The sequence below is a fragment of the Cyprinus carpio genome, chromosome B11 (assembly GCF_018340385.1).
Source record: "Cyprinus carpio isolate SPL01 chromosome B11, ASM1834038v1, whole genome shotgun sequence".
Taxonomy (NCBI): domain Eukaryota; kingdom Metazoa; phylum Chordata; class Actinopteri; order Cypriniformes; family Cyprinidae; genus Cyprinus; species Cyprinus carpio.
In genome coordinates this window covers 18,731,802-18,746,317 of record NC_056607.1, presented here as the reverse complement: position 1 = coordinate 18,746,317, position 14,516 = coordinate 18,731,802, and the positions used below count along the sequence as shown (strand labels likewise).

Sequence of the window (14,516 nt, the reverse complement as noted above, 5' to 3'; positions counted from 1 at the left end):
TATAATTTAAATAATTTTTTTTTTTTTTTTTTATTTATACCCTCAAAAATGTATAGGCGCTTCATCTTAAGTGTGTAGAGTACATAATATCTTGCGGTGATCATGTGCAGGTGTGTCCGAGGATGATGATGAGCATGCGGACTATAAAGTAAAACATGTAAAAGCATCCAAACAGATGATTTGTCAGATCAGTGCATTAATTATACAGAAGCTGCGAGCACCGACTCCCCAAGCTGCTCTTACCAACCTGGCAGACACAGTCTCATAGAGAAGTGACTTATATTACTTAAAATGAAAAATCTGCAACAGAATACGTTGCGTCGGTGTTGAGGTTTATGTGACCTTCTAAAGTCCAAGGCTGATCATTTTGCTTAAAGATAATCTTTCTCTGTTGTTTGTCAATAGACTTGATTGCATGTGCTAAATCTTCTTTTATAGTGTTGAAGAAGACAGTTGAAGTTTTTAAGGCAGTTTGCCAGCCAGGGAAAGAAAAGCTCTCCTCTGGGAACAGTTCACATTTCCACAAAACTGTGGATTAAGGAGGCTTTAGTGGAGCAAAGGGGATTACAATGTGCTGTTAATAATTATATGCTTAATTTTGGGGCTTGATGAATATTCATTGGAAATTTCAATGTCATTTGAGGGTACACTGAGTGATGCTCCTGCCTGTCAGCTTGAAGAGAACTCAGATGTGCCATCCATTAATTAAACACTGTTTGCCATTTAAAGTGAGGGAGTTTTAGTAATTTTTAGTTAGAAGATGAGCCGAGGTGTAATTTAAAAGGGTTAATAGCAATACAGATGTCAGCCTTTGTCTTACAAATTTAAAGTTGGGGAGAACTTCGACTCGTTTAAACAATCCAAGAGTTTCTATATTGAGTATTTTGGCTCATCACTGAACATTTGTCTATACTGTCGATTATTGTTAATTGGTTTGGTTGATATGTTTTGACCCTTAAACAGTGTCATTATATAATAAAACAGAAATAAATTAACTTGTTTGGTTTGTTTTCCTGTCTCGCAGTGCTGATCAATCCAAGGTTATGCACTAGTTATGAAAGGATTCAGCATAAAGTACTGCAACCAAAAACAAGGTTATTGCCTTAAGATTAATTAGTGTAATTTTAAGAATATCTAGTGGTCAGTCAGTGGTCATATTTTACTATACCTGCTGATTTCAAACCACATTGTCATTTTTAAAGGGCACCTATTATGCAAAAACCACTTTTACAAGGTGTTTTTTCAGAAATGTTTGTTGGACTTGTGTGTATATAGCCATCTTAGAATAATAAAAATCCATCCAGTCTTTTTTTTTTAATCTTCATAAAACCAAACTAGGTTCAAAAAACGAGCACGCAATATGACGTCATATTGCGGTAGCCCCGCCCACTGCTATTGACTGACAGGCGTGATTACAATATCCTCAGCTCTCAGTGTGTTGTGCCATGTCTACCATTTTGTCTGCGTGCGATCGGCTGTGTTGCATCCATCGTTACAAAGCGGCTGTGAAAAACTATACAAAGACATAAATGATTCAAACTACCATTCCGAGACATTCTGGTTGATCCGCATTAGGCTCATTCGAGATGCATCTGCACTGCGCAGACCGATCGGTGAATGACATCAAAATATAGCGAGAGTGATTCAAAAGCTCAAAGAGTCGTCTGCTCTCTAATCACACTCGCGGTACTTTGATGTCAAACACCGAACAGTCTGCACAGCGCCGATGAATCTATAACGAGTCTAATATTGTTTCTTCTGCTGTCCGGTTCGTACATGTACGGCTGAATACCAGTCCTCTCACTCATGTTGCTTCTCCTCTCTGTTTATTGCCATATGCAAAGCAGACATGTCTAGGCTCCGCCCCCTTCTGGAGTCAGGCAGGAAGTTGAAGCTCATTTTCAAGTAAGGGGACGCACCCCTGAAACACTCCTTTTTAGACCCGCCCCAAAAATGACACATTTCAACACTTTATAATAAACGATCTGTATGGTATTTTGAGCTGAACCTTCAGAGGCACATTCAAAATAGTCATAAGAATAATATTACATCTTGTAAAAAGGGGCATAATAGGTGCCCTTTAAATTATATTGACATTAAAAAAAAGTTATAGTGTGAAATAATGCTTGTTAACAGCAGAATATTCAGTAATGCTGAGGGCTGAAATAGTACGTGCATGTAGGTGTGTGTCAGATAGAATAAACATTCTGCTTTTATCTTCTGTCTTTGATGTCTTTTCTCTTCAGCCGGTGCTCCTGCCATGTCCTGGCTCCTGTGTCTGTGGATAAGTGTTAGCTGCTTACTGCTGTGCCACGCCACTTTGTATGAGACCATCCAACAGCATCATGTGACCCGCCCGGGCCGCAACGCCATACAGATACTGGGTCAGTGTCTCGTTTAAACCGTATGCTCTTTGTCACTGAATCAGTGACGTGTTCATAAAGTGTTCAGTATTGTATGTCCATGTATTGTAGATGTTCAGTTTGGGAATGCTCGTGTTTTGAGATCGACATGAGTATATATTGACTATTATCGCTATCAGATTTGCATAAAAGTGAGCTTAAATCTATAAAGCGCTCATTGCGGTGCTTATGAAACTTTGTGATTGGTATCTTACTTTCTTCTCGTGCCCAACCTCGGTCATGAAAAGAGATTTAAGTAGAAATCCAGCTCATAACGCTTTGTTTTTGCTTTCAACAAGTGGCTTGTAAAGGGTTTTGCATCGCGAGTTACCCAGACTGCAATGTTGCGTGTGTGTATGTGTGTACGAGACCGGCTTGAGGCTAAACTCTCCTATCAGCATGCTGTGAATACGAGCAGCTTTGATCACAGAGGCTCTGGTGGAAATGACAATTTACGTCTATCGCCTGCTCTATGGAAGTATTTGGCAATTAAGTAGTGTTTCGCTATGAGGGCCGACGGGAAGAGAGACAGCAAGGTGGGTCTCTCTTCAATACTAAGTATGCAAATGGAAGCAATTGTGGCATACTTTCAGCAGTGGAGCAAGGCTACAAAGAACTCCAAAGCAATTTAACGCTGTGCGAGTTAGATCACCGCATGCTCATTAAATATTTGCAATCTCTTGTCCTTATAGATTATGTAGCAAATGTGTTCTTTACTTCATTACTATCGATTTTAAAAAAGGAGCACACTAGGAGTCCTAGTATAGCTGATTAGCGCCTGATTTATTGCAGACTTTATTCATTTATTTTTAATGTTTACCATCCTATAAGACATCGTACGTATATGAGTGTGCTTCAGAAAGCACTTCAAACTCATTAATCCAATACAAGGAGAGAAAAGCGCGATGAATGTCAGAAAGACCCGGATGAATCTTTAACACCGTGCTTCCAGGTTTTTTTCCGGCCCAGCAGAGCACAGTGCCAGAGATGTACAAAGAAGAGCATGCCCCATAGTAAGTGTTCCCTGAATTATTGAAGGGGTCGGCTGAACAACAAAAAGAAATCATCCCCCACCTTAGTCCATGGTATATGGAAAAGTTAGACAAGAACGCGTGTGAGCAGTCACAGCTCTGGTGTTAGGAAGGTCAAGAAGGGCTTGGTAATGGAGGGTTGTAGCTTTTTAAACGCGCTCCCACACCATATTGATAAGTGCTCATGGTTTGGCACATTTGTTTAGGAAAAAACTAAACCATGGGAGGGGGTATAACATGCATGTTTACTGCGAAAACAAAATTTGTTCAAACTGCAACTTTTGTGAGATGTTTTATTTACATGTTAAGATAACTTCATCTGCACGTTGGACCATCATGGCAGTACCAAAATTCATGTATCTGTAAAAAATAAGTGACATTTTCACATTTAAGTGATTCAGTAACAGATTCAGTTCTTAGTGAGACCTTGTTTGTTACTGAATCATAATTCGAAGTATGAAATCTTTGTCTGCGGTTCTAGTTCTGTGGTGTCATACTGCATCTATTAGATGAACCAGACTTAATGGAGTCTTTTTATGTAATTCCTTTATAATGGCAAAGGTGCAAAAACATGGAACGGGCTAATTAGATGTCACTGAGTTCCTCAAGCCTTCCCACAAAGGCCCTGTTTTGTAGCTAACTGAAACAACAGACATCTAAAGCTGGGTGTATCGGCAGTATTGTTAATGAGCTTTCTTGATGTCAGGTCTGCAGATATCATTGGCTACCCTTCTTTAATACCTGCTGACTTCTTTCATCTCAGCTGACTCTAAAACTGTATTGAATGTAAGACAATATCTGAAATTGCAGTCATTTTTTTGGATGGAGAGTTTCGATGATGATGCTTATTTCAAGACATCTGCTCTGCTTGACAAATGTGCAGACTTTCGATAAGAAAAATGAACTTCTGTTTTTCTTTTTGTATTTTTTAATTGTATTTTATTATTATTATTATATATTATTTTGTTTTATGTGATTCTTTCTTACAACTTTCATTTATTTGAGCTCCACCCACATGCAGTTCTTCTGAAGTAAAAAAAAAAAAAAAAAAAAAAAAAGCATTTAGTCTTAAGTATTTGATAATACACAGGCTCCTCATTGAAATAATCACTTGGACAGCAGCAGTTTCTGGGAATTAAAATACTAAGATTTATACCTAAATTAAAATTGATTTTGTAATTCTAAAACCATCTCTAGTTTCATTAAGAAGACCTTTTAATATAAATAGATTTCCATTGCCTGAAGAGAGATCTAACATTTTGAAATGTTTTTTTCCCCCTCTCTTTTTATCCATGGTGCTATTATCCAGCAATCAAAGCCTATTAAAAAAAGTATCCAAGATTAAAAATGAGACTGAGTAAAGGAAAGCAGAGCATGATTCATTTTGAAAAGCTGTCATCATTTATTTAACTGTGAAACACCCCCACCGATGATATTCGAGGACAAACACTTTATATCAATGCCAAAAATGCTTCAAAATCCAGATAGGAGAGAACAGCACCATATTACTCTGTGGGTTAGACAGAAGTGTGTCCGTGTAACCAGGAGCCATTGTATTTCCATAATCAAGGTGGAAGTTTAAGTGCCTGAGCCAAAAGCTTTCGTAAATGATGAAATGTAGTCTGATGTCCTTGATGCTGAAAAGATGTTTAAGGCAGATGTTTGTCTTTCTACATTCCCTGTTAATGATCATTTATTATTAAAGATGAAATTAAGATTTTAGGTGTTGTGCTGAATAATGGACAGCATTTTCTATTTCAGGAAGAATTGTTTAGTTAATGTCTGGCATGTAACACGTCCACCTTTTTCTTTCATACAGAAAATGGTTCCAGCTAGACAAAAAAATCTTTGATAGAAAAACCAATAACCAACAAATAATCAGATGTTGAACGTTGAGCTTTTGGTGCTCGTGTGGGCAGTGCACGTTTGAGTCCATTCAAGTTTGAGTGCCTTGAATACAGTTGCAGAATTAACCAAGGCAATAATAGGAAAAAAAAATTTTTTTTTTTTTTTGAGGGGGGGGGGGGGGGGAGTTCAGGGTAATAAATCACTCAATAAATAAATTTTCAGTTTTTGACCATTTCTTGCAACGTACTTCCTTTTAGCTCACACTTTCTTGTAGCTCACCAAATGATCAGGCAAAAAGTGATCAGTTGCTGAATGTTGCGTTTGTTTGGTGCTTATGTGGACAATTCAGGTTCGAGTCCAGCCTGCAACATCTCTTAAAATACTGTTTCCCTTTACACTCTTTATTTAATAGTGGCAAAATGTTTTTTAAACGAATATGTTCATGTAGTAAATACAGAATTGATGCAGTCGAGTAGCTTTAGCTGCACAGTTAGCAGAATCATTATTTGTCTGAGGATGATGGATACAGTAGTTGTCAGGTCAGAGGTGTCTCTGTACAAGTGTAATCCTCCATGCAGTATAGGCATTTCACAATACTGCAGAAATCGGCTTACGTCCTATAACAGAAGCTAGACATGAATACCAAAATGGATTTGGTTGCTTTTGAATTCTCTCTCTGTCCCCCAAAACCTTATTTTTTTGAGAAACGACCAAAAAAAAAAAAAAAACAGTCACAGCTGAGGCTTATATTGAGTAACGAGTTGAGTCGCTCCGCTGCTCCATCACCTGTTCAGGCACCGGCTCCAAGCCGTCTGCATCCCATGAGTCTGTGCAGGATGGGCCCTTACCCGCGTTCCACTCTCAGCCGAGATTGATGGCGGTATGATTCCAGGCAGCCAATTCTGGTCTCTCAAGAAATAATCCACTACATTGACAGATGAGCAGAATGTGACATGACACAATCCCAGGCTGCAGTGTGTCTCTTCCTTCTCTCTCCTTACCAAATGAAGGCCCGGGCCGCTCTGGTTTTGGCCGGATACACTGACCACTGTTAAATATTTGCCCGATCACCCAGCAACAAAGAGAGAAACTAACCTCGTCTCTTTTCACATGATTTTGCTTGCCTCCAAAACGCTCCTGAGAATTAGAATTACCAATATCATAGGTGCATGCTGGGTCATAGTTAACCTGAGTCACAGTTGTCTCCTGGTATACAGCCAATGACGACAACGGATTATGAATCAGAAATGCTTTCGCTGTCCTCAAGTTATGTTAACTAGAGTTTCTAATAATAAATGTAAAGAAAAAAAATTCTGCTTGAATAAAATCAAACCGGATGCATTTATGTCAGTGGTGGCTGGTGTTTTTCCAAGAGCTGGGAAGCACAGATGTTCTGTATATATGGATATTAAAAATATGCATATGTAACTACATAGAAACAAGAATCTTATTAACCCCAAACTTTCGAAGAAACTGCATTCAGCATAAACATTCATCATCTGATTGTTAAAAAAAAAAATATTCTAACATGTTAACTTAACATGTTTAAGAAACAAGAATCTTATTAACCCCAAACTTTCGAATGGTAGTTTTTGTATAAACAGTCAAATGCTGAATTTTGGGTTTGGTGCTCATGTGGGCAATGCAAGTTTGAGTCTATGCATATGGATCTATATTTTCCGAAGAGCAGAGCTGTTGTCTTTTCGAGTCGCAATAATAATGACCAAATGAATTTGAAGAATAATAGTTGTTGAAGATGTCTGTGCGGCTGTTTTATTGTGAATTAATGAGATTAATTCCACACCTACTTTTAATTGAGGCAAACTAATTAGAAGGAAGAATTGATGGCGTAAAACCAAATTCAATTATATTCAGCTCACTGGAATGGCGTAGTAATCTGATTTCTTAGCAAATTGGATGAAGGAGAGGTTTGATTGGGCTTGCTGGGATGATTTACATTCACATGCTCAAACTCTTCTCTCTCACCAATGCACCACAACAAACCAAATTTCACCTCATCAAGATCTTATAAATTTATCATATCTAAACTTTCTTAGGTTAACTGGAGCCTCATGGCTAAACCAGATATAATGTCTAAGACCCTTACTAGAACATGTCTTGTAAGACATGGCTAGAATGATAAATTAATCTTTCTTTCTTTCTTTTGCGCTTTCTATATTTCACAATTTCTTGTCTTGCTTTGCGCTTTCTTTTACTCTTTCTTGTTTATGCTTTCTGTATTTTGTGCTTTCCTTATTGCTTGCTTTTTTCATGCTTTTATGCTCTGTATTTCACAATATTTGCTTTGTGCTTTCTCTTCTGTATTTTTACTTTTTCTTTTTTGCTTTTTCCTTTCTTTCTTTCTTTCTTTCTTTCTTTCTTTTTTCACACCTTCTTGCTTTCGCGCTTTGTCTCTCTCTTTCTTTTTCTCTGTCTCTGCCAGATGTCTCTCAAACTCCTCCTGATGCCCTTCCCCCTTCCGTCTTTTTCTCTGCCTCCTTTTTCTCTCAATTTCCTCATCTCTATCTGGCCTTCAGACGATTTGTCATGGATCAGATGAGACAATTTGTCATGGATTAGTGCTCTTAACTGTGTGTGTGATAGTGAAGGCAGTCACTGGAAAAGCCGAAGAATCCTATTATAGTTCTTTTTATGGTACTGTGCATGTACGTATGTGTGTGCGTGCGTATGCACATTTAAGTAGAATTCGGATCGTGCATGAACCTTCGCAAAGCTATTGCACTCAATACAGAACAGCCGAATCATGCGTTACCATACGTGGTGAGATGTTTTATCTGCATATTGGGCGAAAAAGGCCATTGTACTGGTACCTGTTGGTTTGCATACTTTGTCCCACAAAACAGCCAGATTTTCCAAGTAGATTTATTCATGCTGAACATTATGAAAGTGCACTGAGTGTTTTGTTCAGCTGTAATAATGGAAATATTTACTGATATTACAAAGATTGCAGTAAGAGATATCTTAATCTTTTTTTTTTTTCCTGGTGAGCACATGCAGCTCAGCAAAAGCGAGATACAGAGATTATTCATATTTACAAAACAAAACTGTCATTCAGAAGACGGAGCATGGCATATGCATTAAAGGATTTTCTTTGCCAAGTGCAATGAGATGGAACAGGATTAGAGACCTGTTCGCTTATCGCAGCCTCGGTCTGTAAATAAGGTGGGCATCAAAGCTCTTTCCATCACCATGGACTTATTCATTATGACTATACACATCTTGAGAACGTCCATCGCCAAAGATCTCCGTCTAAGGGATTCTTATTCATGCCAGAGCCTTGATAGCATTTGCATTTCAGAATTTAGGTCTAATTACATGCGCTAATTACAGCTTCATCTGACTCGCGTCTTTGTTTGTCCCTGCGGTTGAGTTCTTAGAAGCGCTTTCTGTCAGTCAATTTATGCAGAGGAGTTTCAGACGAGAAGTGAAGATGTGGAACCGCAGGCTGGCCCGACCAGCGGTCAATGCTTCCGTTAAGTGAAATGATCCCAGACACCGAATTCCCCATCTGGTTGACTGCAATGCAGGCAGAGTACATGAGCCATGTAAAATGCATTCCAGCCCACAAATCATTGCGACTGTTTTGTGCCTCTCATTCAAAGCGCTATGAATTCTTATTCTGCTGTTTGAAATCAAAAGCAGGATATTAATATAAAGCCGTAGCGCTTCTCTCTCTTTTCTTGGCTCTTTTGGTGGATGCTACCATAGATGGCTTGGACCAGTTTGCACTTTAATATCTAATTTGTTTAATGACACTCGGGATGTATAATCATAAATGTGCCATTTCTTAGACTGTAAACAATCTGGACTTCTCTTAGTATCAGGATGATATTTGGGAATCTCTGGCTGCAGTTATATAATTGGACAGACAAGGGCTAAATTTTCTGTTTTATTCCGCTAGTTGTTCTTTCTTTTCGTTTCTTTCTTTTTTCTTTTTCATGAACTTCACCGTTCAGGGGCGTACGTTTGAGTAGAGATGCAGTTATTGACTGGATCGTTCGAAGTGTGATTCAGGTGTAGATCAGTCTCCACCATGTTGCCACTGGTCATGTTTTTCCTCTGGAGCTGTTATTTTTCTTCATTTCAACGACTTTGTTTTCACTTTTCAAGAAAATCAAAGGCTGTCTGGCAATGTGTGTACAGAAGAACAACAGGAAAAATTAAATTTCAAATACTTAAAAGGAATTACTTATAGATTTATAATCTCTATAAAAATCAATCATTTTTGATTAGTGATGTGCATTGCTAAGGACTTAATTTGGACAGCTTTAAAGGCGATTTTCCTCAATATTTACATTTTTTTGCACCTTCAGATTCCAGATTTTTAAATAGCTGTGTCTTGGCCAAATATTGTCTTATTTTAGCAAACCATACATCAATGGAAAACTTATTTATTCAGCTTTCAGATAATGTATAGATCTCAATATCACAAAATTGACCATTGTGACTGGTTTTGTGGTCCAGGGACACACACACACACACACACACACACACACACACAAACAAACAAACAAATTATTTATTTATTTATTTGATATATATATATATATATATATATATATATATATATATATATATATATATAAAAAATGTATTTATTTATACAAGGGATCATCATTTTTTGTAGTCTATGGCATCAAAAGACACATTTGAAGACACATTTGATACACATTAAGCAGTTCACCTGTGTTTTTAGAATAATTCTATTGTGATTGGAAAATGATAGAGTCCAAAGCGAGGGTTCACTAGTTTCAGGGGATCTAGGATTTGCTAAAGTAACTGTGAGCAGAACTAGCCAAAACTTTATTTTATTAATTTCCCTAAATCTTTCTGTTTGATTTGTTTTCATTGTGTTAGTTGGATAAAGGATATGAAGGAGCGAGACTTGATTTTTGTCCTTCGCTAAATGACCTAGTCAACAAACAACACACCCTTCACCTCAGACCCCAGTGGTCATTACCTTCCGGAAAGCTTTTCCCCAGCCTCTATCCCTATTGTTTTACATCCATGACTTGCATGCATCACTGTCTAGTTTTAATTTTTTTTATTTTTTTATTTTTTTTCTGTTGGATCACAGAAACACAGCTCTGAGATTACTTTGTGCTTTCATGGCTGATTTAGCAAAGCTCATTGCAGGTATTTAGAAGAAGCATTATTTATTAGCACTCCCTCAGATAGACACAGAGAGGCTTGTGCCACTCCACTTCTTTTATCGCTTACTAAAGTGACCTCCTCCAGAAATGTGCATGACATCCTTCTTTTAAAACACTGTGCAAGAATATACAGTTTTACCATACCGACCCTTCTGAAAAAAGCTGAATCTAGCTTAAACTGTTTTGCCAGGGTGTATTTTACAGGTTTCAGATAGGGTTCAAACAACACGTTTTCATGGAGTGGTCAAGCCAATGTTTCACATTTCCTAACTATCGTGTAAATTTATGAATTTGCCACCTTACAAAATATTTATTTCTCATTTTTGTTTAATGTTTTCTCATGATCCAGTTGGTTTGAACCAAGTGACTGACTAGTTAAAGTAACCTGGACATGTAAACAAAATAAACTTTAAGCACAGCAAATGAATGAATTGCTAGTAATGTCTTGTCTCGAAATGGAAAGATTGGCGTTTTTCCCTCCATCTCTATTTCCCAGAAGTCTGTGTTTATGGAATTACATTATATCAGAGCAGTGGGCATCCCATTGGAAGGGAGTGTATAATGTCTTCCCTGTGGATGGAAAGGGCACAGAGAGCATTGATTACCACACAAGCAAAAAAAAAAAAAAAAAGGCCCTGAACTCTCATAAGCTCAAAACTCTCAAATGGAATATATCTTCCCTTTCACTGCCTGTCACTTCCGCCGTATTGTTCGTCCATTCCGCCAAAGCGATGGTGAAGCAATTATAGTTTTTTACTCTCCGCTGGAGAGGGCACAACAGGATGGCAGTTTGCAATCTCTCCAACTTTTTTTGAATTCATTTGAATTGTCACGCCAAATCCAAAAGCCACAAAGTCTGGAGAGGGTATTGGGGCTGGACGTGACAGTCTATTGTGATGTGTTTATGTGTGTGTGGGTTCAGAACGGATAGTTGTGGAGGAGGCAGGAAGGAGTTCTCATTAAGGTGGTATGTGTTTGTGTTGCGTGACAGGTCCTCGCCTCTGCCTGACACTGTGACACTTTCTGTGACATGGAGGAACAGAGAGGAAGGCAAAGAGAGGGAGGGAAAGAAAGAAAGAGAGAGAAGGTAGCAGATGTTGGTAATATGCCTCGGAGTGGCGTTCTCAGAATTTTTTGGTTTCGCACAAAGGTGCCATTTCGACATCAAGCATCATGCTTGAAGAATGGCTCTCTATGGCTCTGCAGCTATGTTTTAAAGACACCTGCAATTTTTTTTTTTACATCATATGCCATCACTGCACCCTTTTTTCCTGGTTCCTTCCATGTTCTTGACTGGTAAGTCCTCATATAATATTGTTTGTCCTTGTCACGACAGTGCCATACAGTGGTGTTCAAAAGTCTAGTAAAGAAAATGGTTCTGTTTTGCATTTTTCTAATTTAATACAAACTTTTTAAATTAGAAATTATAATATATTATCTGGGTTAGTATGATGGCTATTTATTTTTTCTTTTAGATCTAGTAATTTATTAAAAAATACACTATAAATGCAATTTATCCTTACAGTGAATTCAGCCGTCTTTTTAAATTTACTTGACTAAAGACCCTTGTGTAAATAATTGTAACTTTTTATGACAAGGCAAGGTTAGGCTGTTTGTATGTTGTACATGTTCCTAAAAACTTAAAGGGATACTCCACCCCAAAATGAATTTTTTTTAAATTATTCACTTACCCCCATGTCGTTCCAAACCTGTAAAAGCTCCGTTCGTCTTTGGAAAACAATTTAAGATATTTTGGATGAAAACTTGGAGGCTTGAGACTGTCCCATAGACTGCCAAGTAAATAACAGTGTCAAGGTCCAGAAAAGGTATGAAAGTCATCGTCAGAATACTCCATCTAACATCAGATAACTTAATATATAACCCAGATTGCACGTCTGATGGCAGATGGAGTATTCTGATGACAACTTTCTTACCTTTTCTGGACCTTGACACTGTTATTTACTTGGCAGTCTATGGGACAGTCTCAAGCCTCCAAGTTTTCATCCAAAATATCTTAAATTGTGTTCCGAAGATGAACGGAGCTTTTACTGGTTCAGAACGACATGGGGGTAAGTGATTAATGTCAAAATTTTCATTTTGGGGTGGAGTATCCCTTTAATTATATTTATTAAAGGGGAAATCAGATGCCCATTTTCCACAAGTTGGTATGATTCTTTAGGGTCTTTGTGAAAAGTCTATAACATACTCAGTGGTAGTGTAAAACACCACCCTTTTTATCCTGCTCTGTTCACAGCAAGCCGTTTCAGTGCATGTCCCTTTAAATGCTAATTAGCTCCGCTTACCCTCTCTTCTGAGCCAATCTCATGACACTGTAAACTTTAGCCGCATTTAGTGGTGGAACTTGCTAACTAGAAAATTATAGGAAAGGCAATTTGCAAAGATTCATAAAAAAACTAAAAAACTAAAAAACTTCTTCTGTAAGGGAAGCTGGATCACGAATGATTCGCGTGAAGATAGATGCATTTAGGTAGATCGAGGGGCGCATTCCCTTCAAAAACAGGCATAATCGACTGCGTCTTCAGTGGCTCAGATGTCGGGAATCTTGTCTACCCCTGCTCTGGCATCAAAACAATGGCGGACTGATGACAGCTCACTCAGGGCGGGTCTAAGGTAAAACACCAGTGTCATTCAACAATCGTGGGAGGGACCTTGGCCTGTGTGACGTACATCAGGCTAGAATCTGTGAATGGCTTGATTTGGGAAAGGGATTTATTTTTTGGGGGGGCACTGGGTGGATTTTTATCATTATAGGGTGGTTATGTACACACACTGCCAACACACATTTATGTTCAAACACCATGTAAAAGTGAATTTTGCATCTGATGACCCCTTTAATTAATAATTAATGGTATCTTTTTAAATGCTTTTTGGAATTTTAAAGTAGTTTTATTATTATTATTATTATTTAAATTACATTTGGAATCACAGATTTTCAATACATTCTCAGACTTTTGGATCACACTGTACTGTATATCACAGACAAACTGCTGTATAGTTTTTTTCCATTCCTTACTTCTCTCGCCTTTTTCCCTTTTTTTTTCCATTTAAATGTAACCTGTCCAGCACTGTTAACACCTTTGAGAAGTTCTCCATTACATTTAGAAAATCTCCCCCTTGTCTCGGTGCATTACTGAGACACGCGAGCTCTGCCAGCTACCGCTCCTTACTCTCGTCCGCGGCTGCTTGAATGCAGGGGTGTGAAGAATTACTGTTCCGCTGGAATTAGCCTGAGCACCACTTCAAGTCCAAATCAATGAAAGATTTAAATTACACTTAACAGATGAAAGCCCCTTCACCTCTGATATCGCACTCTACCCAACGACTACATAATGGGCAAACACTCTCAGAAGAAGCGTACTAGTCAACTAAGAGTCCATTCCCTGGCCACTGATCACTGTTTTTTATTCTTAAAGAATGTCTTTAGTTCTTCCTATGTGGCTATGAATACTGTGACACTATGTCTATATAGCATATATAGGCTCCTTTTTGTGTGTTTTGTGTGTCACAGATAATCTCAGAACAAGTGGAAAATTACATTAGATTGCACAGATTTGCGTCTTTCTTAGCTTTCATGGGACACTTGTTGTTTTACCATCCTTTTGTTTGTTCGTTGTCTGTAACTATCTATCTATCTATCTATCTATCTATCTATCTATCTATCTATCGTTCTATCTATCGTTCTATCTATCGTTCTATCTATCGTTCTATCTATTGTTCTATCTAACGTTCTATCATTCTATCTATCTATCGTTCTATCATTTTTAGTTGTTTCTGTCGTTCTGCTATTCTATCATATGTTGTTCGTTGTGTTGATCTGTCATTATGTCTGTCTGTCTATCATTCTATCTGTTGTCCATTCTATCAGTCTGTCGTTTTAGTCATTCTGTCGTTCTATCTTTCATTCTATGTTTTTATTGTTCTAACTGTTGTTCTAGCTGTTCATTTTAATTCTATTTCCTTGCATTAAAATCCAAGTGGCAATCCACAACCTTTCTGCTACACCAATTAAAATACAGGAAAATCGTTGGAATTTAAAAGTA

General features: G+C 37.8%; 1 protein-coding gene across 4 annotated transcripts in view; it reads left to right on the top strand.

The window, feature by feature from the left end:
- The window catches only part of LOC109061207 (chemokine-like protein TAFA-1), a 171,478-nt gene that overhangs the window by 32,689 nt on the left and 124,273 nt on the right, over positions 1-14,516 (top strand). For all 4 annotated transcript variants that reach the window (XR_006155913.1, XR_006155912.1, XR_006155914.1 and 1 more), the window contains exon 2: positions 2,247-2,384. Coding sequence is in view for 1 of the 4 variants with exons in the window: in XM_042734414.1 (XP_042590348.1) it covers positions 2,261-2,384 (124 nt within the window). In the remaining 3 variants the exon portion in view is untranslated. The remainder of the gene's footprint in view (positions 1-2,246; positions 2,385-14,516) is intronic.